Source organism: Sus scrofa, chromosome 13 (genome assembly GCF_000003025.6).
Source record: "Sus scrofa isolate TJ Tabasco breed Duroc chromosome 13, Sscrofa11.1, whole genome shotgun sequence".
Lineage (NCBI taxonomy): Eukaryota > Metazoa > Chordata > Mammalia > Artiodactyla > Suidae > Sus > Sus scrofa.
Window position 1 is genome coordinate 28,174,881 of NC_010455.5, and position 24,618 is coordinate 28,199,498.

Genomic DNA, 24,618 nt, shown 5'->3' on the forward strand with positions numbered 1-24,618 from the left:
ATGTTCTGTATTTTTGAAGACACACTGACAGCTTTTAATGTAAAGATGACTTCATGGTATCCAAACTCAGACCTTTCTGTGTCTTTTCTGATCTATTCACTGACACTTTTTAAATCCTCAGTACTCTTAGATATCCTAGCTAGTAAAATTCCACATTCAGGGTCTCTCCTTTCTGAGCAATCTCTAGCACAAAATGCCTTTTCCAACATCAGCAGTCCCTTGTTATCACATCACGGAAGTCCTCATGTAGAATCCAGGCAGCTAATCACACACAACAGGTGGGGCACCTGTGCTTTCATTAGGGAGGAAACCTTTCCGGTTTCAACTCTCCTAGTTTCCCTGGAGGGCAAAGTCCAACACTGCAAGATGTCTTCGCTGTAGGTGCACCTGCAGATGACTATGTAGAGACATCAGAAACAACTAATGTTCAGTTTACTAAGAAGTGATCATCTATTGTGGGGCTCAGCAGTTTAGTGCTTAAGATTGTGGGCAGGTATTTCCTCTCCATACCCTCCTCCTGCCACTGCCCTATCTTCCTGTGCTCATTGGTGCCACTATCATAGCTCTTAACCACCATGTTCTGTGGTTGTGTTGGCCCTGGAGCCTTCCCCCTCTGCCCAGGGACCTTCTCTGGGCAGAAGGGGTGTTTCATTTCCTAGTGTTCCAAAGCTAGCACAAAGCCCATCTATAGTAAGGTCCCACTACTTATTTGTGCAACCGTATTGAAGTTACTGAAAAATGCCTAACAGTTCTTTGGAAGATCAAGCAATCAAGGGTTACTTTCACTTTTCAGAACAGTAGGTTCCTCAAAATTGGGGCGTTTGGAAAAGTCATCAGATCACCTTTTGCTTCCATCGTTTTGGGTTAACTTTCCCCATTTATCCACGTGGCTCCTTTAAAATGTTTCGTGCCCTGTTAGCCCCGCCTTAATGGGCTCCTTCAGTGACCCCATATTCACCTTGCAGGTATCCTTTCCAGATATTCAAGGCCCATATTCCTACTCGGCCACGACTGGGGCTCTCATTTTTCGTCCACGGATCTCAACGACCAAGCTGGGGTTTTCAGCCACTACTGTGAAGCGCTGGGGACGACTGGGCACTACGCCCCTCTCCAGCTCCGGTTACCAAGATTCTCCCCACCTACTCTCTTTGGGACAATGCTCCGGCAACCTCCCAGGGCAAGGGGATTCGGCAAGGTTCTGGGCTAGCGTTCGGTAGTCAGCCCCAGAGAGCAGGCGTGGGGGTAGGAGGAATCCCTAGGGTGAGTGAGGACGCCTCGGGACTAGTGAGCACTTACTCGTGGCCCGGACCCTTCCGGCCGGGAACGACCTATAGGGGCTGTATCGCCTCTTCCCCACCACCCTAGGGACTAGGGAAATGCAAGACAGCGAGGCGGGAGATAGAGCGAAGAGACAATCCCCAGACCAACCACGACGTCCGCCTTCCCTCATTCAGGGTCTGTCGATCTCTCTCTCTCTCACAAGCCCTACTTCAACTCCAGCCTTGCGCAAACTGAGCTGCGCGCCTCTCTCACTGCGAGTCCTCCAGCCCCGGCCCCAGCCCGCTCCTCTCGTCTCACCCCAGCTTTTTCACTCAACCCCAGTTTCCTCACCCAACTGACCATGAAGCCGGAGGCAGTTTCCCAGTCCCAGGTCCCCGGTGAGGCTCCCGCCGCCGCCGCCGCCTCCCCCTGCAGCCTCCGACCCGGCACCCGGCCTCGGGCTGCTGCGATGGCTCCCCAGCACGAGGCGCAGCGGCTCCCTGGACTCGGCCAGACACAGGGCGGCGCGCAGGAGAAGCCCATCGAGCTCCCGGCAGTAGCGACGGCGGCTGCTGCAGGAGCGGCCGCCGCGCAGACTGATGACGCGTGAGCGCGGGGGCGTGGTCACGGGGCGACGCGGGCTGATGACGTGAGGCGGCGGGGCAGCTCGGCAACATGGCGTCTGTGGCTCTAAGTGAGGCGGAGAAGGTGTACATCGTGCATGGTGTTCAGGTAGCGGCAGCAGCTGCATTGGCGCGGCCCGCTGGGTTCCCCTGGCTCTGCGGGTCGCTTCCCGCTCTCAGTTCGCCTGGGAGGACTGCGGCCGATTGGGTTTACTTTGTGATTAAACCACTCGCAGCCGGCGTGTGCATTCTGAAGCTGGCAACGCGGGCATGTTTGGGGCCTGTTGGCGAGCATCCATTTAGACCTATATGCATACTTGCATCTTTCTGGGTCTGTAAGGTTCCTAACCAGGGTAGGAAGTGGTGGGTAGTTCCTGATTCTATTAAATCCCCTCTCAGCCTTCGAGGTCTGAGCTGTCCCACATTTTTTAGGTACATATTCTATCATAATTTTTATCTCGTCGTATCTTTCTAACAGTCCTGAAGGTAAGTATTATCTCTGCTGATAAAGAACTGAGGTCAGAGAGGTTAAGTCACTTGTCCAAGGTCACCTAGTAAGTGTGTGGTGGTGTTACCCAAAAACTGGATTTGCGTTTTGGTGGGTGTGGAGCCAAAAGACACAACCTAGACAAAGATTGAGAGAAGGAAGGATTTATTACTTGCTGCAAGTAGGACACCCGTGAGATCTTTTCCAAAGCAGTGTCTCAAACAGCAAAATTGGGGAACAAGCTAAGGGCACATGTGTATTTGAAGGGGCTTGAGCAGAGGAGAATTCAGCAAGAATTGGGGCAAAATCAATAGGGTGAAGCTTTAGTTGATAGGAGGCTTGAGGGTCAGAAAAGGTCAACGAAAACGTTCCTTAGGTTCCGACCAGTTTGGGGGTGTTAGCCTGTAGTTACTGTACTCCATCTGGTTGAGGGCTTTAGCTCCTATAGAACAATTCAAAGGTACATATTACATTGTCATGTATATCCCTTGAGGAGGAACTTGAACTCTGTTTTACTGCAGAACTATTGTTTCTTTCCTACTTTTCTTTTGTCCTGCATTTTGTTGTTGTTGTTGTTTTTAGGGCTGCACTCAGGGCATATGGAAATTCCCAGACTAGGGGTTGAATCAGAGCTGCCGCTGCCAGCCTGTGCCACAGCCATAGCCACACTGGATCCAAGCCAAATTTGTGACCTACACTGCAAGCTCATTGCAATGCCAGATCCTTAACCCATTGAACAAGTTTAGGAACTGAGCCCTCGTCCTCATGGATACTGGTCGGGTTCATTAACACTGAGCCACATTGGGAAGTCCCTGTTTCTGCATTCTTTTTTTTCCCTCAAGATCATTATTTACTGAGACCTGTTCAAGGGCAAGCATTGTAGCCAGGCTTAGATTACAAAAAGACTTAGGCCAAAATGGCTTCTCTTATGTCCAGAAAGCCATGCCTTACTCTCTTTTTCCAGAGACAACCCCCAACCCCCTCCACCCTCTATGCTTACAGTAGAGCTGGGATATAAATCCAGATCTTTCTGATTGCAAAGCCTAACTCGACTCTCATGCCACTTGCCCTTTTTTAAAAATAGGAATTCAAAGGGGAAAGCCAAAGAGACTCCCCACTTCTACTTTTCTTTCTTCTGTCCTCTGAAAGTATGTTGGGGAAACAGAACAGGGGGAGGGCAAGTTCTGAACTCCCTCCCATTTTTGTAGATCTTGACTAGGATATGGACATATATTGGTATAGTGTTTTTTTACATAGTATTTTTCTACCTTGGTTGGTTCTAGGTTTCTTTAGAACCCTATTTTGCATTTCTTTGTACAAACTTTGTTTTAATAACTTGTATCAAACTAGTTTTTTCTCTGTTTACAACATTCAGGAATTTGGGGGCAAATTGCAGAATTTCCAGAATTAGGGCTTAATCGTTTCGGATTCGTTTAACTACCTAAATGTGTGCTCTCTTTGTCCAAGAGGATACTGTTAACGTCCACGCTATCCTAGTGACACCTAAACCTTGAAGTGCCTTTTACTCATAAAGTACAGCTTCCTGGGCTTTAACTGGACCTTCTGGATCAGAATCTTTGGGGCTGGGGCCTGGAAATAGGTATTTTCATAAACGTTAGGGGATTTTAATGCAGCCACCAGCCATTGGCCCATGGGGAAGCCACTGGCCTGGTCCATCTTGGAGCCCAGAAACGTCTGCTCCTGGCTGAGGTCATATGGCCTTCTGCCTCTGTTTGAATGAGGACTTGGGGTCCGACTGAACAGGGCCCCATCCTGGGCTCCACCATTCACAGTAAGAGAGATTCTAACCTGAGTAGCTGAGTTAGCGCCCCCTGTGTAAATTGAGAATTTAGCCATCTGGGGGCAGAAAGGGTTGTGAGGAACGATGAGATAAGAAAATATGGAGTACTTGGAGTGTTGTCAACCCTGAAGAGCAGTTGGCTCCTTGTCAAGATATGTTCATCAGAAGTGTGGCTTTTCCTAGAACCACCCATACTATATCCCCAACCTTTGTGGTGACCCCATGAGGGGTTCAGCGTGTAGCTGTTGAAGTTTAAGCTCTTTGGATTTGGAGGGCTAGAGATTGTTAAATTATATCAAGAAAAGGGGGTTTGTGGCCAGGTAGGGGCACTGCCTCTCCAGGGCTCTAACATGGACCACATGGACTGTGTGACTGCCTGTCTGTGTCTCTGGTAACACCTCCACTTCTTTCTCCTAGAGTGTCTCCCTTCTCTGTAGCCACTTGCTGTCCAGCTGCCCTTCACCTTGGTACAAGCCATCCCCCCACCTTTACTTCTGTGAGACCTCCATAACCTGTCAGTTCCTCTTTAACTCTTCCCTCCCCCCCCCACAAAAAAAGATCAGAGATCAGATCCAGGAATTCCTGCTGTGGCTCAGCAGATTAAGAACCTGACTGTAGTGTCCATGAGGATATGTGTTCGACCCCTGGCCTCAATCAGTGGGTCAAGGATCTGGCATTGCTGCAAGCTGTGGCTTAGGTCACAGATGAGGCTCAGATCTGGCATTGCTGTGGCTGTAGCATAGGCTGGCAGTTGCAGCTCCGATTCGATCCCTAGCCTGGGAACTTAAATATGCCTCAAGTGCAGCCCTAAAAAGCAGGGAAAAAAAAGAAAAAGGAGAGAGAGAGAGCACATTCCAAGGAGAGGATTGGGTTTTATGCCCCCAAGAGCTGGCCACTCTCTGGATCATTATGTCTTTCAGTCAGGTGCTCTGCAGGCTGGGCAGGATCCCATCCTAGAGGAATGTGGACCTACTTAATAGGCTTGGAAAGTGGAATAAGGATCGACCTTTTGTTTTGCCTGCTCTGTCTTGGTCCTGAGCCTGCAGAGCTGGGCTCTTTCCTAAGCAGGGTGGCTTTTAGGGGAGGCCTCTGGTCACAGTTTTCCTCCAGCAAGCTCTGTGCTCTTGGTCAAGCAAAAGCAAGGTTGTGGGGGTTAACATCACTTCAGGGGACTGCTTTGAGTCTAAATCCTCCCAAGCATGTTGGGTTAGCAAGCCAACTGCCAGCTTCTGTCAGGGAGTAGGACTGGGTTACCTGAGTTTGAGGAACAGCAGCTCTGGATGGATTCACCTGCCCTTCATTCTGTCACACACAGGAGGTTGAAAATTATCGCTTTGAGTTCTGTCTGTAACCTCTCTCCAGGTTGTTTTTGAAGATTCAGTGAGCTAATACATGCCAGCAGAACCAAGAGAAGGAACTGCTGAGTGGGGTCTCCTGTGTGCAGAAGGTTCCCCTCGAGTGATCTATGGCTTCCGGACTTTCCTATAACTCTTTAAGGCCAGGGCTGTTTCCACTTTCTAGACCAAGAGACTCAGAGATGTTAACAGACTAACCTGCTTGAGGTCACCAGGCTGGCATGGGACAGCAGAAATTTAAATATAGATTGGAGATGACTCCACACTACACCCAACTAGGCAAGGTTGTTGTGATCCCATGATCACAACTTGAAAATCATTAGGAGCCAAGGTAGCATCTGGAAGGCCTTTACCTAGAAAGCTGCTCTGTCCCCTCTGTGTGGACAGGGCCATGCTCCATGGTGTTGGTGTCACCTGTGGGCATCTGTTGACTTTAAATGGAGCTTTCACTTCAGGGCAGCCTATGTTTAAGTGTTCACACATGGATTGATTCCTTTGCTCTTGAGCATTGAATGTGAATACAAATTGTGGTAGGGCAGGCTCTGAGCCAGGCCAAGCTGGTTTGGGTAATTTCCTAAGCCTTTTATGAGGTAAAGTGGATTAAGAAAAGTTGTCCTATATGCAGTGATTCATGAACTAGTTTGTTTGCTTTTCTCCTGTTTCATGATTTTTTTCTATAAAAAAATTATACTTTATGCATTCCTGGGAAGGGAAATTTATAGCTCTTTTTATCTCTTGTCACCTAACCCGTCCCGAGGAGGCAGAGAGTGATTTGAAGGCAAGAAAGCAAGAGCTGCTGAGGCCCAGTTTTCTGACACCCCTCCAGCCTTATCCTGGAACAGTGGGTTGTCACTACAGAGGGTTGTGACTAGATCTTTACAGAGTGATCATTTAAAGCAATAGTCGGAAGCCCCGGGGCCCTGAGGCCTCCTTGCTCTCATAGTCCTTATCACCATCAGCAGGACCAACTGGTATAGTGAGCCAGTTCATCCTTTGAGAGAGGCCTGTGCTGCCTTCTTTGCACACCGCAAGAGACCCTTTAGAATGCAGGAGGCAGTGTGGGATTGTGGTTAAGAGCCCTGGCTTGGAATTCAGATGCTATTTACTGGCCGTGACCTTGGGCCAGCCATTTAGCATCTCTCTACTATTTCCCATTTGTAAAATGGAAGGAAAAATTGCTCTCTTACATTGTGAGGTTATTGTGAGGATTCAGTGCATTCACTGGTGCATTAGCTGTGTAGTATTCCCAGCACATTATCTGGGAGAGAGTAAATGCACATTAGAGTAAATGCGCATTAAACAGTAGCTACTATTAGCTTTTGCAAACACTTGTGAATGTTTTTATTTATAGATTCATAGAATTAGAGGAGCACCTTGGAGGGCATCTAATTCAATGTGTACTTTTGCAGATGAGGAAGTAAGTCTGAATGGAGGGGAAGGGACTCGTTTCAGGTCCAGCAGCTAGTTAATGGCAGGACCAGGCCTGAAGTCCATGACTAACACTCCTAGTGATTTCTCATACTTATGCCATACCAGTAGCCCTTTCTCCCAGGACTCTGTGGTAAATGGTCTTTCCGGGCCAGGTTTTCACTTTCCTAGCAGGGCACACCTAAGGCATGGGGCAAGCAGAGATTGACTAGAAAGCCTTCATGTGGGTTGGTGTGGGTGGGGTTGTGAAAAAACCATTAAGTAGTTTGTTTTGCTTTTTTTTTTTTTTGCTTTTTAGGGTCACACCCACGGGGCATATGGAGGTTCCCAGGCTAGGGGTCAAGTCAGAACTACAGCTGCGAGCCTACACCACAGCCACACAGGATCTGAGCTGCATCTGCCACCCACACCACAGCTTGTGGCAACACTGGATCCTTAGCCCGCTGAGCGAGGCCAGGGATCGAACCCACAATGTCATGGTTCCCAGTCAGATTCGTTTCTGCTGCACCACGACGATGACGGGAACTCCCGAAACCCCCTCCCCCCAAAAACGTTAAGTAGTTTTGGAATCTTCCTGTGAATCCTCCAGTGAAGATGTTCTTTTATAAAGAGTTCAGGAGACTCATTCTCCTAGACTTGAAATTCTGTTGCTTTTCAAGAACACGCCTCCCCAGACTCCAGATAGGGATTGCTTCCAGGGAGGGGATGGGCTGCAAAGGATCTTCAACCTGATTTAGGATGTTTATTTTCTCTCCTTTGACAGAAGTTGAGAGAGAGAAAGCGCTGAAACAAACAAGACAGATGGTAGTAGTTAGTATCCTGAGGTGGGAGCATGCAGTGTTTTCCTTTTCTATATTTTTATTTCTCAAAATAAAAAAGTCATTCAGTTATGCACTTAGCTGAGCGGATTAAAGATAGTTTCTTACATACTTCTGAAGAGTGGTATTGTTCTATTGTTGTTTGGGGTTTGTTTTTAATGTTTTGAGGAGCATTAACCCCTTTGAGAATCAGATGAAGCTAATGATTATTTTTTTCCTGTAAGAAAAGGCTTTCAAAAAATGTTTGCAGGAGTTCCCGTCGTGGCACAGTGGTTAACGAATCCCACCAGGAACCATGAGGTTGCGGGTTCGATCCCTGCCCTTGCTCAGTGGGCTAAGGATCCGGCGTTGCCGTGAGCTGTGGTGTAGGTTGCAGATGCGGCTCGGATCCTGCGTTGCTGTGGCTCTGGCGTAGGCCGGTGGCTACAGCTCCGATTTGACCCCTAGCCTGGGAACCTCCATATGCCGCGGGGAGCGGCCCAAGAAATGGCAAAAAGACCAAAAAAAAAAAAAATGTTTGCAAAGAGCAGAGACACTCTCTGTCACCTGGTGTGGGGTGGTTTCCTACATATGTATTGTTAATTTTTAAAAAAAATAAGCAAAGTATAAAAGAATGTCCGTAATATGCTCCCTTTTATGCAAGAAAAAAAGAAAAGGATGTTAAATACTTGTTTCTCTCTTTGCCAAATCCCCCCTTGGTAAAATATAATTAATTATAAACAAAGGAGAAAACAGTCATTGAAAGGGGGACTAAAGAGTTGGATTTTTATTGCTCATCCAGGGATTCATTCAATGAACAGTTTTGCTAGAATAATCTACTAGAAAAAATTTATGTTTAAAAAATAATAAAAATTTTATCTTGCAGTTACCAGATGGGTCTATTGAACTCTTTTGTTCATAGAATAACTAAAAGTTATGAAGGTTGGAAATGGTACAGTGGACTCAAATAGGGATGGATATTTTCTTGGAATTCCAAGGCTTGTGGTGTTTTTGTTTGTGAGGTTTTTTGTTTTTGTTTTTGCAGTTATTTTTCTACTGCAGGGATATATAGTCACATTACTGTGTTTTTAAGTTACTTTAAATAATTCTGTCATGACCAAGAAATTTGTTCATTTGCTTTTTGTTTTGATTTGATTTTTAGGATTGCTTTTATAATTTTAATTTTGTTGTATAATTATGCATAATGATTTCGTGATTCCAAATTTAAATCAAGACAGGAGTCAGGATTCAATACCCTCTTCCTTCATTCTCTTCCTGTCTTTTTCTCTAAATAAACATTTAAAAATATAATTTAAAAAAAAAGAAAGAAAAGAGATGTTGAAAATGCTTGCGGGAGTTCCTGGTGGCATAGCAGTAAAGGATCAGTTTGTCACTGCTGTGGCTCAGGTTCCATCCCTGGCCTGGGAACTTCGGCATGCCACAGGCGAGGATAGGCGTGGACAAAAAAAAAAAAAAAAAAATATGCTTGGGTATCTGTTCATTTGTGCAAAGGAAATATAGGAAAGATGAACCAGGAACTAAGGACATTGGTTACCTGCCTTGAGCGGGTTGGAGGAAGTAGAAAAAGGGGGGGCCGTGAAAATAGGGGTGAGGGGAGAGTGACATTTCTCTGAGCACACCTAATCTGATCGCTTTGAGTCCTAGAGCTGTGGTGATGGTCCACCTACCCCAAGAGTAGATAAGTAATTAAAAGTAGCTGGGATGAAGGGGACCCACACCTGAACAGCAGCGGTTACAAATGAACCTGATGGGGGTGAAAACAAGTAACAGAGGCACAGGAAGGATGGGGCAAGACAACTGGAAAGTCTTTTGAGTGGGTGCTATGAGGGTAAAGGCAAAAAGAACTCTGAGGGATATTGTATGAGTAAATTTGTTCCTCAGAGAGGTATGGCCTGGAGCAATTCTGAAACTGCTTTGTGTTTATCTAGAAAGTTAACAAATGTGTAAATACATTGTAGATAATGAAAGCCAGAGAGAAGAAACTTTCCCTGAGAAGTTACAAATAAGAGGAGGAGGAAGGTTGAAACCAACTCTTGGTGTGAACACAGGGCTTTTTCATAGATAATGTGTGTGGATAGAAACAGAGGTAAATATATGTGTGGGTTAGTACACGTACGCATACACATTTTCTAGCTCTATCCGCTGAGACGATCTGGAAGCAGTGATACCCCAATAGCAATGAACCTACTTAGCACCCAGATCTTGGATTGCTTGGGGTTTTTTGGCCTCACCCACGGCATGTGAGGGTTCCTGGGCCAGGGACCAAACCCAAGTCACGGCAGTGACAACACTGAATCCTTAAACCACTAGGCCATCAGAGAACTCCCCAGATCCTGGTTTTTAAGCAACATTCTCCAATAAAAGGAACCAGGGTTTCTTGGAAAAAGGGCTAATCTCAGGGCTGAGACAGGGGAAAATACAAGAGGCTGGAAGATCTTGTGTTGTCAGAAGTAAAAAGAAGAAGTTGGAGACGTTAAAAGAACAGAGGAACCAACACAAAGGAGCTCCCAGGGGCCAAATCTGGAACACTTTGAGCAATGAGATAAATAGTAGTAGAATTGGATTATAACTACAGCAAAAGATAGATATCTGTGAGTTATACCAATAGAAGTCAATAATTGAGGAAATAAATAGTTGGGGAAAAGGCTGGGCAGTCTGTAGATCACCCTGAAACCCATTTTCTGCAGTGGTCGGCAAACCTTGCCTGTACAGGGCTAGATAGTAAGGATCTGGGGGCTGCAGGTCTTGTGATCTCTATCTCAGCCCCTCAACTCTCAACTCTGCCGCTGTAGCAAGAGCAGCCACAGAACACCTGAACGAATAGCCATGGCTGTGAGTGGTTTACAAAAACAGGCAGCCTTCAGGCCTAACTTTGTTCTAGAGCCTGCCTGCTTTAGGAGATACCAGCTAGTTTTTAGCTGTTTACAGAGTAGATCTCCTTGAGTTTGGGGGGTGTCTCAGCCGAGACAGCTGTACCTGTAGCTCTGAAACTGTGCTTCTTGTTGTGATTTTAGAATTGCAGATTTGGAAAGGGGCAGCTTATTTTGTCCCTTGTTGGGATTTTGTGTGTTTGCTTGTGCCTCTTCTGTGTCATGGTATGTAGTCTGGACTTGATGCTCGAAGAGACCTGGGATGGAAACCTGGCTTTGCTCTCCCTAGCTGTGAGACTGAGTCTCCACTTCCTCACATGTAAACTAGTAATGTCATTAGCTACGAGGACAGAATTTTTGGATGACTCAGTAAGAGAAAAGGAGCTGTTGTACTGCATATTTCTCTAGGGGGAGAGGATGAGTCACTTAGGAGTCTGCTGGAGGTTTGGGATCTCGGCCTTAGGGTTGTGGTTGCTGTCCTCAGGAAGACCTTCGCGTGGATGGCCGTGGCTGTGAGGACTATCGATGTGTCGAAGTGGAAACCGACGTGGTGTCCAACACCAGTGGGTCTGCCAGGGTCAAGCTGGTGAGTACTGTGGCCACGGGCCACGCTCAGGAGGAGGAATGGGTCCTAGGGAAGTAGGCCCCTCGGGGCTTTTGGAGGGCAGATTGTTCCAGGGGAAACCTAAGACCCAAGCCAAACTCTGGGAGAGGGGTCTGTGTAGATGTGAAGGACCCCTCACCTTCTCAAAGGGCCGCTTTCTGAGTCCCAGCACTGATGCTGAGAGAGTCTCCCCAGGGGTGGATGTCTGGGGAAGGAGGAAGGTGGTGGGTGCCTGGCTGCCTGCCCTGAATGAGGACTCTTCTTGCATGTGTCTGTAGGGTCACACAGACATCTTGGTGGGAGTGAAAGCAGAAATGGGGACGCCGAAGCTGGAGAAACCAAACGAAGGTTACTTGGAGTTTTTTGTTGACTGGTCAGTATTCTGTGGATGTTTGTAAAGCAAAACAGTTGGAAAGGTGAAGATTCAGAGATTGAACCTCTTACTTTTCCTGTTGAGCCTACTTTTATTTTGTATTTAATCATTAGTCATCCAGCCAGCAGGTGTTTACTGGGTACCCCTGTGTGCCAGGTACGGGGAAATGTGCAGGGAGCTCTTGGCTCGGGTCCTGCCCTTGTCCTAATCAGCTGGCCCTCACTGGGCTTCATTCTCTCTGTCTGAAAAAGGAGGGCATCTGCCACGTAGCCCAGCACATGGTGATGATGAGAGGCAGATGCAATGATGGGTGTGTTACAGAGCTTTGACAGGTATCAAATCAAGCTGATAAGGATCATTTGGTCTAAAAGTCTCTCTTTCTCCTCCTGATATAGCTTTGCTGAAAACTTTTCATGACTTGTTTGGCAGGGCAAAGATCAGGAGCAGCCAAGCAGCCTGACAGACTGAGAGGGTGGTGGCTGGGTAGAGCAAAGACTCTGCAGTCTCTGCAGCCAGCCAGCCTTGCTGCTGGCTTCCTTCTTTGGCCAGCCATGTGACCTCAGGCTTGTTAGTCTCTCTGTGCCTAAATTTCTTTTCTTTTTTTTTTTGTCTTTTTGCCTTTTCTAGGGCCGCACCCTCAGCACATGGAGGTTCCCAGGCTAGGGGGTCTAATCGGAGCTGTAGCTGCTGGCCTACACCAGAGCCACAGCAACACCAGATCTGAGCCGCATCTGTGACCTACACCACAGCTCATGGCAACGCCGGATCCTTAACCCACTGAGTGAGGCCAGGGAGCAAACCCACAACCTCATGGTTCCTAGTCGGACTCGTTAACCACTGAGCCACAAAGGAAACTCCTCTGCCTAAATTTCTTTATCTGAGATACAGAGATAATAATACTATTGTGATGATGAGGAAACAAAGTAATGAAAATAGAGTGAGCATCCAGCAGCATGGCTTTCAGAAGTGTGCCTTCCCTCCTTCTTGTTCCCTCCGCCTTCTAGAAGCGGGGGCTGTTCATTGAGTTGCTGGCCCAGTCCCATCTTCTCTCTCTGACTCCCCTTCTGGGTAGGTGACAGCAGACCTTCTTGAGTGGGTAAGGATCTCTCTTGGCTCATACTAGGTGCAGGTATATAATATTGATACTGCACTGGAGGCTCCAAGATCACGCCCACATTTGGAGATGTAGTGAAAAGATTCAAAGGACTTAGCATATAGCATGTCGTTTTACTCACAGCTACGATATATTTGCAGCCACAAAAATTGCACCCATGCGTGTGATGATTCTGCCCAGAAAACGCATTAGAGGAGTTCCTGCTGTGGCTCAGTGGAAACAAACCTGACTAGTATCCATGAGGATGCAGATTTGATCCCTGGCCCCTTTCAGTGGGTTAAGGATCCAGCGTGCCAAGAGCTGCGGTGTAGGTCACAGACGTAGTGGCAGTGACTGTGGTGTAGGCTGTCAGCTACAGCTCTGATTCGATCCCTAGCCTGGGAATTTCCATGTGCCGCAGGTGCAGCTGTAAAAAGAAGAAAAGAAAAAAAAAAAGGTTAGAGACTCAGCACCCAGGATTTGTATTGGGGCTGCTCACGAAGCCACCCTCTGCTTTATGCACAAAGTTCCAGAATCCCAGAAGGAAAGCAGCTATTCAGCATGAACCATATTATTTGTGCAGTCTAGGCCGACTGAGTATACTCTGAGAGCCAAGTGCCCAGATGTCAGCCAAGAGCCAGCCTTGCAATCAGACCCTCCTAAAGGTAGCAGCCTTTCACCTGTAATGTCAGCTCTTTTCTGCACAGATGCTAACCCACATTTGTATAGCGAGTTATATCTTCTAGTCTTCACTTCCAAACACAAGTTGATCCTTATAATACTCCTGTGAGAGAGATGACAAATGTGTTTTGGAGAGGGTCAGTGACTTTCTTAGAATCACATCGCTAGTAATGCCAGCTCAGGTCTATCAAGCTCTGAATCTTTGTTCTTTATATGTCGTGTAGCTTGCAGAAGCCAGCTTTAGAGAGGGCGTGCTTAAGAGTTTCTAGAATCTGTCTGTGTTCATCTTTCTGGTCGGTTTTCCTTCCAGACCATTCCTGACCCCTACCCTGGCCCTCCAGCAATCTCTTCTAGGTTCAGCCCAGCTGTTCTCAGCAGTCTGAGCTATATAGTGGAATTGGCCCATTCTTTAAGTTGCTGTGCATGATGTGACTTTGTTCAAACCTCCAACTTAGCCTTTCCTTTGATCCTGGAGGAAGAAAAAAGGCCTCTCCTGCCTTGATATGCCTGAGTCAGTGCAGTAAACAGTCACTGAGGAGCCGCATGTGTTTGGGGCTGTAATTTGCTTTCCTTTCCTTCATTATCTTCTGCCTCATTCATCTTAGGCAGACCAAAGGCAGTCAGCCCAACCACACCAAAGAGAGGGCGTTGCACTCAGATGCTTGGTACAGGGGACACGTTTCACTGCGGCTCTGTGTCTGAACATGACTCCAGGTTAGCCTTATGCTCTTGTCCCTTTCTTGTCCCAGCTGGAAGAAGGTGGCTCCAGGGAGGGAGGAGGAGCCTTGGAGCTGCCTCTTCCTAAGATCGGGCTTCTAAGAGTAAGCCTGTCACTCCTGGCTGAAAGTTGGCTGCCTACTGGTCTCTTTTCCCTCTTTGTAAATCTTGGGAGAACCTCACCAGGCCCAGAAGCTCTGTTTTCCAGGGAGTTCTCCTGAATCTGCTTCTCAAGGTGGCACCCTTTAGCGTCTTTAATTGGCTCAGTGTGATCAGCCCAGCAGGTAGAATCACTGCCAGAGATTCACAAAAGCCCACTTTCCTGCAGAGAAGAGAGAGGTTACCAAGCACCACTAGCTGCCACTTTTATTAGAACTCATTTGAATCTTCAAGGAGCAACTCTTAATTGAATAAACAAATAAATCCCTTTATTACGATCCAGTGAATAGGAGGGGCTTCTGGGCATCTGTGGCTATGCCCAGCAATGAGGTGCTGCCCCTGACCCCACCCAGGCCCCAGGCATGGACGCTCTCTCTATGGGAGAGCTCAAGGCACACACCATCCACAGGCTGAAACAGAATTGTTACCCAGTGGGAGGAAAGTAATTGGGTGGGTGGGTGGGTGGGGTCCCCTCCTGCCAGGATGAGCCCCTGGTTGACCTAACTGCTTTACCAGTAACTTCCGTGTTTTAGTTATTAAAATTCCCAGTGGTAGAGAGGTCACGGAAAACTAATTGTCTTTCTGCTAATTCCTTCTGCTTCAATTTGTCTACTTGAGATAATATATGGAGCCTGAGGTAGGCACTGTCCCCCACCCCCATATTTTTTCCCCTGGGTCTTGGAAATGATGCCTGTGGAAAAGAACACCTGCCCCTGAGCACTGGTTCCCATACCAGTGGAGGAGGGAAACTCTGAGGTTCCTGAGCTCTGCTCCAGAAATGCCTGGCAGCACTTTACTAAACTGGGAGCAAACCTGCACCTTATAATTCCTGCCTTATGTCTTCAGTTTGTTAGTTGTAGCCTGAGAATAGGCCATTTTAACTAAGAACTGTGAACCTTTGGGAAAAGATGGTTTCCATCAGAAGCCCTGAAGGTAGGAACTTAGTGAGCTGGCGTGTCACTCTGGTTACCACCAGGTGGCAGTCCATCAAGCCTTTTCTCTACTTTCTGGCCACCATGGTGATGGGTTTAGGAACTTTGGTTTGGTGTCTCATACAGACTTCAGTTTTACCTGGGGGAGTTGAGGAGAACACGTTTCATTCGTAGACATTGCAGTGTGCCTGGCACTTGTCACTTCTCTCGGGGACTCAATGTGATCACTTGGTTTTTTTCCCTAATATTGAACCAGAAGCTTCAAGACCTGAATCGGCGGGTGGAGCCATTTGATCTCTGTTCCTTCCTGCTTCCTGCTGCTTGAAGGGGGCAGTGTTTGTTTCCAGCTGAAGGGCTGAGGGTGGGGGCAAGACAGAGAGGCGACCTGTGGAAGTCACGTGAGGCTAGCTATACTCTGAAAGTCTCCAGAGCTGATGACTGACTCTCCTGGGAACTTCAAACAAGGGCTTATGATGAAACGCTCAGAATGTGTCACTCTTTCCATACCCATGTATAGGGGAGCTTTTGCAGGCTCAGAAATGAGCACATGGAATCCCAGAGGAATCTGAGGAATTGGGACCTGCCTCGGGGTTAAGGGAGTAGAGGGATAGGGCCCGGAGTCATCCCTGGCCCAGGTACTCACTAAACCACTTGTTTTTGCCATGGGCCTGGCCTGACCTGACTGTGAGGCTTCACAGACCTGCAGGCTAGATTGATTACAAGGGAAACAACAATGGGCCTAGTGTTTGAAGTCCCGTTCCAGGTAGACATGGCCTTCATCTCAGCTAAATCCAGTTAAACTAGAGATGTGCCAAGCAGGAGGAGCAGAGTGGAGGTGGTGAGTCAGGAGAGGTGGAGAACTGGGAGGGGCCTTGTTCCCAGGATTTTTATTAGTTTACCCAGCTCAGTAAGCAGTGTCCCAGTAGTCCTGTAAGATGGGCTGGGTCATACTTTATGAAGGATCTAAACTGGTTTTGGTAATTTTAAATATAGAAAGCACTTGCTTTATGTAAAACAAAGAAAAAACAACCCCAAGTGTTTACTCCTCTACTGAAAGAATATATTGTGATGCCTATGAACAGGGAGCTAGGCTTACCAGCCTGTGTTCTGTCTCTCTATCGCTATCTCTCTCAACATTGTACTTAGGAGAAAAGCTTTTTATTTAGGACTCTCTTGATCTGCATTCCTTGATGCCAACATCTAGTAATTAGTCCCAAGACCAGAGCACTCATCCCTTACCCTGACCACATAAGACAGGCCCACAGAAAGCTCCCCTGACTGAGGCTGGCTACAAGACATTCAGGGAGAGTCCCGCAGAGCCTAGCAGGTGAGGGCTGGGCTGCCTGCATTTGAATCTCAGCTCCCCTGTCACTAGTTGTGTGACCCTGGACAAATAATATACCCTTTCTGTAACTCAGTTTCATTTTCTCTACAGTGGGGTACATTTAGTGCCTACCTCACAGAGCTGTTGTGAGAATTAAATGAGGTCATGCACCTAAAGTGCTAAGGGTGGTGCTAAAGTGCTAACACAAGTCAAACATGCCCACAAGCTGTCCTTGTAAAACGAGAGAGTTGGACCATCTGAGGGCTCACTCACCATGTCATCCTGTAGGTCTGAAGGCTGGAAAGTCTGCCACAGGTCCCATCACTCTCTGTTAATTACATGTGCGTAGCCCTTAGTTCAGGTACATGTGGTTCCCTGGGCCCTGCAGGCATTTCGTTTTTGTGCTCTGGGGATGGTCTCCAAGACCCTTTCCAGGTCTCCATTTCTGTCAAGCACTATCACAGAGTGTCCTGTGCTATGAACACTCCTCGTCATGAGGTGGAACCCTCCTTTCTCTAGCCCTCCTCTTCATCCTTTGGCAGAATAGAGTCTCTGGCTTTTCTCACGTTATCCAAAGCACTGCACCCCATCTCCCTGGACAACTTCCTTCCTTTTTCCCAGCCTTCTCCCCAGAGTCATGCTATGGCCGGGGCACCATGCAGACACAATGGCTTCCCATAGGCTTATGATCCCCTTCTTTCTGCCTGGCTACTATCTATGCTGAAAGAGTTAATGTGTTTGAAAAAAAAAAAAATGCTTTGTAAAATGGGAAAATTTTTGCTTTAAACCAGCACAGTGTCAAAAAAACACCCCAGAAAACAAAAAACAGTCAGACCTGGTTTTGTTCCCAGATTAATTTAGCCAGTTGGACCTGGAAAGTTCTTAAACCATCCCTTAGGGCTATGGAAGAGCTAATGCATTAATCTGCAGTAAATAGTCACGCCCAGGGGGATATGGCCCACTATAATCAAGAAAAGGTAAGCATTTTAAGCATAAGCATCTCTGCCTGGATTTGTCTACACAGTGATCTATATAGATGTGTTTTTAAACACTTAAAAGATGGAACCTAATATTGATTACTTAGTGTTTAAATTAGAAACAGGTTGTGTTTTGCTAGCTGTGCAAAATAATGAACTCGGTCTCTAGTGACTTGATTATTTTACCATAAATGAGCTTCTTTTCATGGCTCAGTGCCCAAGTCTGGCAGAGGCAGTGAGGGGACAGTGAGGTTGCCATGGCAGTAATGAAGTTTCTCTTAGGGATTTTAAATTGGGGTTCTGCTGGCTCAGAGTGGGAAAGGAAAACATTATGATTAGAGAAGCAGAGTTATTGTACAACAGTAGAATCTAGTTGTTTTAGGATTCATTCTCACATCTGTATTAGAATAGACCAAACCAAAGGGACACTTAAATATATTAGATGAGGTTTCTTTCAGCATGACAGAGTGGTGGGCACAGTCTTGAGCCTTCACGCAGGTTTTGCCTTGCCTGGAATCCTCCTGCCTGGCCTGACCAGCTTCTGCTTAGCTTCAGGTTTGAGGCTTCCTACAACCCTCAGCACTGATTGGCATATCCCCCTCAACCCCCGACTCCTCCTGTTTGCTCTTTATCGTGGAACTCCCCCTGCTTTGTTTAAATTGCTGACTTAGGGTCTGCACCTACCTTGCTCAGTCTCTAGATCTCCAGCACCTAGCATAGGGCCTGGGCCATTCCAGGTGGTTGAGTGGATGGACAGATGGATGGGGACCAGAAAGCTTCATTGTGTGATTTTTGTGGAGACTATACAGAAACAACTGGTTTCTTGTCTTTCTGGGCCTTGTTCATTACAATAAAATGATTACTGGACTGTCTACATGTCTCACATGTATTAAGGGTTTATTTTTGGTAAGCCAAAACCCTCAAAAATTTCCTGTTAAACACTTGGAGTAGTGCTTAGGGGAGCAGATTTTGACACTTATTCATTCTTTGTTGAGGTAACTGGGCATAAGATTAAAGAGGCTAAAATAAAATGGAAAACGTTTTCTCTTGAAATATAACTAAGTAAAAGAAGTCACCTAATACTTAATTGACCAACAGTCTTATTTCATTTTCCTGCTTTTCAGTTCAGTGCTAATCTGAAGTTTCTGACTTAACTCTGGCATTCTCTCATACATATATCTTCTAAGTCATTCCAGAAAGTGATCATACCTCCATTGTGGTTTTGTTTTGAGAGCATCATATCATCATCTAAGGATGTTGTGTATAATGTAACTCCTCCGTAGGCCAGACTGATTCCCCAGCCTCCCAGCTGCCTGGGCTTGCCAGAGAAGACTCTTTATTATACTCTCTAGACATAAGAGTTCATTACTACTGGCCGAGGTTCATCTTCCTAGTATTCTCGTTTCTCTTTGGATGAAGACGGCTTCGTTAGAAGTCAGTGGGAACACCTACCACAGACTGACATGTCTAGGGCACAGTGCTGGCCTGGCTCACTGTGGGTGTTTGGAGGAAGGAAAAATGGCAGATGTCATCCTTTTCTCATTTCAGTGACTTTCCTTATAGTGCTGGTCCCTCTAACATCCCACAGGGAAACTGGGTTAAAGCCCACCCCTTTGCTTTTTGCCAAGACTCACCAGCTTTTCTGTTGCTCTTCTATGTAGTTCAGCCAATGCTACCCCTGAATTTGAAGGTCGAGGAGGTGATGAGCTTGGCACGGAGATTGCTAACACCCTTTACCGGATATTTAACAACAAGGGCAGCATCGACCTGAAGTCCCTGTGCATCAGTCCTCGGGAGCACTGCTGGATTCTCTACGTGGACGTGCTGGTAGGTGTCATGTTGCTGTACTGGCCACACCACCTTTGTTGGAGACCCGTTGGCCTACTTTCCTCCCAGTACTTTTTCCTTCTTCAAGTGAATACTTTAAGTCCAGGGTGAGGTTAGTTGGGAAAAGATTGGTCTCCTGTAGTAATTTTAAAATTAAATACAACGTATGTATGTTGTATGTCATATACATTACTGTATGTGTAGTAGTGCACATATAATGCCATCCTGCAGTAAAGTTACAGTCATATCACATAACACCTAAAATTATCCACAGAGATTGTCAGGGAAGATGAAAACAAGAGATGCTCCCTAGATGGTGCCAGGTAAGAGTTGATGGGCAGAGTTTAGAAAGCTGGCGTATTCTTGTGTGTGGAACGATGAGACCTTTACGTGCATCTTCACATAACCCTTACAAATGTTTTACAAGTGGGCACTTTTTAAAAATTTTTATTTTTTAATTTTTTTGTCTTTTTATAGCTATACTTGCAGCATAAGGAAGTTCCCAGGATAGGGATCGAATCAGAGCTGCAGCTGCCAGCTTACGCCACAGCCACAGCAATGTGGGATCTGAGCTGCATCTGCGACCTACACCACAAGCTAGATCCTTAACCCACTGAGCAAGGCCAGGGATCAAAACCACATCCTCAAAGAGACAGCATCGAATCCTTAACCCACTGAGCCACAATGGGAACTCCCACAAGTGGGCACTTTATAAGTGCTATTTCTTTTTTTTTTTTTTTTGTCTTTTGTCTTTTGTCTTTTGTTGTTGCTATTTCTTGGGCCGCTCCCGCGGCATATGGAGGTTCCCAGGCTAGGGGTCGAATCGGAGCTGTAGCCACCGGCCTACGCCAGAGCCACAGGAACGCGGGATCCCAGCCGCGTCTGCAACCTACACCACAGCTCACGGCAACGCCGGATCGTTAACCCACTGAGCAAGGGCAGGGACCGAACCCGAAACCTCATGGTTCCTAGTCGGATTCGTTAACCACTGCGCCACGACGGGAACTCCCTATAAGTGCTATTTCTAAGTGAGGGAACTAAGACACAGAGAGGTGAAGTAACTAGCCCAGGAGGTCTCAGCTTATCAGTAGTGATACTGGGCCTCAAAGCCCGGTCCTTTTTTTTCTGAATTAGGAAGGCATTTTTGAAAATTACATTACTACTGAGGTAGATCACTTTTTGTCATTCATATAATTGCTTTCAGCCTTGTTGGAAAAGCACTTCACATGTGAGATGAGGGACAGGCTTTTGGGGAATAAGTCTTTGTCCTACGTCTAAATAGATACCGAATACATAGAGTGCATGTTTGAAGCAAGATGGTGGAAATCCAGTCTTGTCACTGGGATTGCAAAATGAATCTCCTGTGATGTATTTTTACCAATTGGTCTGGGTAGTCCTCAGGCAGAGCACATCTTTCAAACAAATATTCCCCAGGCAGCCTTCCATGCTTTCATACTTTTACTGCGGGCGCAACTACTTGAAACCTATTAGAGTCAGAGTTTGGAAGGCCCAGGCTTAGGGCCTGCCTCTCTTCCGTAAATAATCCCCTTCCCGGCAGCCCTTCTGCTGGGCTCTGAAGATAAAGGAGAGAACAAACCCAGAAGGATCCATCCTGGGGAATTTACACTTCACGCAAAGGGGAGACACTCCAAACAAGCACACACGGAAACACACAACTTTTATTTCTACATGTGACTTCCTCTCCTCTCTTCCAGTTGGCTTTGTTCCATGCCCTCAGGCCAAGGCTTCTTGAAAATAAGGAAGAAGGATGTGTTGCCTTCCACTTAGTAATATGCTCTAACCTTCCCTGTTAGCACACACAAGTTTAGTCAACAGTTTTGCTCCTGGGCTAAAACGCAGATAAAAGACCTTAGTTTTTAATTATGCTTAATGGAGAATATGGAGTGTTAGGTGTTTGAGTCAGGTGTACATTGGTAATTACATGCAGTAGTAACTGCACTAACTAGTGTGGCCCTGGTGGCAGCTGCAGCATCTGTAGCCACCATTTTTTACTTGTCTGGAGGCTGAGGATGTGAGGACACTGGCCAAGAGCAACTGAGAGTTCTCTGGGATACAAGGCAGGTGGCCGGTTCCTCCTTCAGTGCAGGTCCAAGTGGCGGAGGAGCTCCACTGCTGCTGAGGCCTCTGAGTGGTGGTACCACAGCCAGGGCGATTGTGACCTCACACATGGTCCATGTAAGCACAGCCTTGCTGAGGCAATGCTTACAGTTGGCGTGAAGACCCTTTGTGTGTCGGTGAGCCAGAAGAGCACCGTGCATTCTTGTCTTTTTTTGTAAACACTTGGACAGCATTTCTTAGGACCTAGTATCCTTTATTTGGGATAACACTTAAAGAAATGATGCTTGCTTTTTCTCCCCTCCTCACTCCCTGTCTCCTTTAGCTGCTAGAATGTGGTGGAAATTTGTTTGATGCCATATCCATTGCTGTAAAGGCTGCGCTCTTCAATACCAGGTAAGCCTTCCTGGAAACGGCTGTGTGAGCCCAAGCAGACGCTTGTGATGGACCATTGAAGGCACTGCAACTCAAGCTCATAGGGGAAGATAACAAGGGGTTTCAGCATTGAGAATGGTGATATTTAATGTTAAACTCCAGAAACCAGATTTTATAACTAAATATATGCATATATTTCTTTTTTTATTTCTATATTTACTTTTTGTATTATTATTTTCGTAAGTAGACATACCGTGTAGAAAAATATTAGAAAACTGCAGAGCAGCAAAGAGAGTAGAAACCAGGTACAGGATCACCTGTCTAAATACTATTTCTAGATAAAGCTCCATGGGGGCAGGGCTTTTGCCTGTCCTGTACTCTGTAACAGTCTTCCCAGCACCATGAACAGTGCCTGACACATAGTAGGTGCTCACATATTGATTGGACACACGAATGTTCCATGTGTCCAAAGCAGGGTAGCAGCCTGCTCTTCGGTTTAAGTAAAGAGCAGAATATGATTCTGCCACTGCAGTTCAGCTTCTCAGACAGTCTGTGGAGCAAGGGCCAGGCATCATGCCTTTTTGGAGTTAACATTCCCTCTGCTTGATTACCCAGCCTTTTTCCTCTCTATGCACATGCTTCTTTGAGGAAAGTTTACAACATTTGAAAATAAATATGTGGGAGTTCCCACTGCGGTGCAGTGGGATCAGCAGCATCTCTGCAGTGCCAGGATGCAGGTTTGATCCCCAGGAACTCCATATGCCTTGGGGTAGCCAATAAGTAAATAAAATATGTAGATGAGGGTTCTTTATAATAATGAGAAGTTGAAAACAACCTGAATGTCCCAATATAGGGAATTAAAATCTACAAAGCAGCACATTTAAAGTGTCTGTAAATACATATATTCCAAAATGATCATTGTGATTATTTTCCAGTGCTTATATTATGGGCAATTTAAAATTTATTTGTACTTTGGAGTTTTTCTTTGATGAATTTAGACTGCCTGTATAATTTAAAACAGACAAAACCAAAGATAAATAAATGTAGGTCAGAGATTCAGGATGGAATATTTGTTGAGAATGAGCACTCTAGAGTCTCACCCCTAGCTGTGCCACTAGACTCCTGGCTGAGACTAGTTGAGGTGAGCGTGGCACTCATGGCCACTGTGAGGGCTTGAGTACCAGATGCCAGCAGCAGCAGCCTGGGTCTGGGCTCTGCTGGAGAAGAAAGGAAGTAGCCATCTGTTGTACCTCAAGCCTCAGAAATTACTCCCCGTCTGCCAGCTGGTTTCCATGGGCACCAGGACAAAAAGGGAGAGTAGAACCAGCTGAGGCTGACTGGCTGTGGGGGAGGTGTTGGGCAAACTGTACATCGGGATGGGAAAACCCATCTGCTCAAGTTGGGAAGGACACCTGTCATGGGCATAGCTGTAAGTCTCGATCCCAAAGCAAGAACAGGCCCGCAGGCAGCAAGGAGTGAGGACTTTGCAAGCTTCGGGTCCTTCTGGTATGTGGAGAGACCTGTGAGACAGGGCCCTTTAGAAGGGAAGAGGCCCTTCTCTGGACAGCATTCTCTAGCCCTTCTGAACTGTGTTGTGGCCAGAGGGTTAGGAAGGGGTGTGTGTGTGTACTTATTTTTTTTTTTACCATACCAAATTGCTTACCTGATTTGTCCAAATGGGACATTGCTTAGTACTTAGAGCCTGGGGGGGCCCTGACCCTAGCAGGACTCCTTGGTCCTTATGGACATTTACTGGCTGAAACTCCTCTTCTCTGGATGTTGGCTTGTGGAGGGATGGCCAGCAGGGCTGCATCATAGGGGGCTTTTGCTAGAGGCACAGGTGAAAACACCAACACTGTTTCTATTACAGTAGCTGGATGGACCACCTCTTCCCTCCTGGCTCTTCCACCCCACACTAGAATGAATTGACTTGATGGCTTAAATATATTTCTAGCACCCAACTCAGGAAACAGAACATTGCCAACCCCCCCAGAAGCCCTCCCACCCTGTACCCCCATGCCGTCTCTACACCCATTGAGGATAACTACAATCCTGAAACAGCACATTGGTTTTGCTTGATATAAATGGAACCATACTGTCCTTTCATGTCTGCCTTATTCACTAGCATTATGTTTTGAGACATCTGTATTGTGGTTTGTAGTCATCGTTTGCCTTTTGCTATATGGTGCTCCACTGTGTGAATGATTATGCCACAGTTATTTATCCATTCTTCTGTTGATGGGCATCTGGGTAGTTTCCAGGCTTTTGTTTGTTTGCTTGCCATGGTGTGCAACAGTTTGATGTGGTATCTCAATTCTTAGACCATGGATTAAACCCAGGCCTCGGCAGTGAAAGTGCCAAGTCCTAACCACTAGACCACTAGGAAACTCCCTTTTTTATCTTTTAAATATTAGCCATTCTGGTGGGTGTGTTTAGTATTCCATTGTAGTTTTTCTTTGAGCTTCCGTAATGAATATTTGAGTTAAGCACCTTTGCTTATTAGCTCTGTGAATAGCCTCTTTTATTAAGTTCCTGTTCAGGTTTTGCCCATTTTTCTTTTGGATCAGTTGTCTTTCCCTTAAGTTTGGTAGGAATTCTTTTGTAATATGTCAGTTTACACAGACACATATGAAATATTTTCTCTACTCTGCATTATCTTTTACTTTCCAAATAATGTCTTTTGACAAACAGAAGGTCATAATCATAATATATACTGTACTATACACATACACACAGAGGCATATCTTGTTTTACTGTACTTCACTTTAATGTGAAAATGCACTTTTTACAAATTGAATGTTTGTGGTGACTCTGCATTGAGCAAGTCTATGAGTGCCA

General features: G+C 46.3%; 2 protein-coding genes across 6 annotated transcripts in view; one reads left to right on the top strand and one right to left on the bottom strand.

Moving 5' to 3' along the window:
- The window catches only part of ZDHHC3 (zinc finger DHHC-type containing 3), a 76,205-nt gene extending 74,352 nt beyond the window's left edge, over positions 1-1,853 (bottom strand). For 2 of the 5 annotated variants that reach the window (XM_021071753.1, XM_003358401.5), the window contains exon 1: positions 1,621-1,853. The gene's annotated coding sequence lies outside the window, so the exon portion shown is untranslated. Of the gene's footprint in view, positions 1-1,611 lie in introns of all 5 variants that reach the window. The other 3 variants (XM_021071752.1, XM_013981553.1, XM_021071750.1) reach the window with 2 other exon arrangements.
- EXOSC7 (exosome component 7) overlaps positions 1,926-24,618 on the top strand; it is a 29,630-nt gene continuing 6,937 nt past the window's right edge. Inside the window, 5 exon segments of the mRNA NM_001243824.1 lie at positions 1,926-1,992; positions 11,127-11,228; positions 11,525-11,619; positions 19,164-19,329; positions 21,731-21,801. Of these exon segments, the coding sequence (NP_001230753.1) occupies positions 1,936-1,992; positions 11,127-11,228; positions 11,525-11,619; positions 19,164-19,329; positions 21,731-21,801 (491 nt within the window). The 5' untranslated portion in view covers positions 1,926-1,935.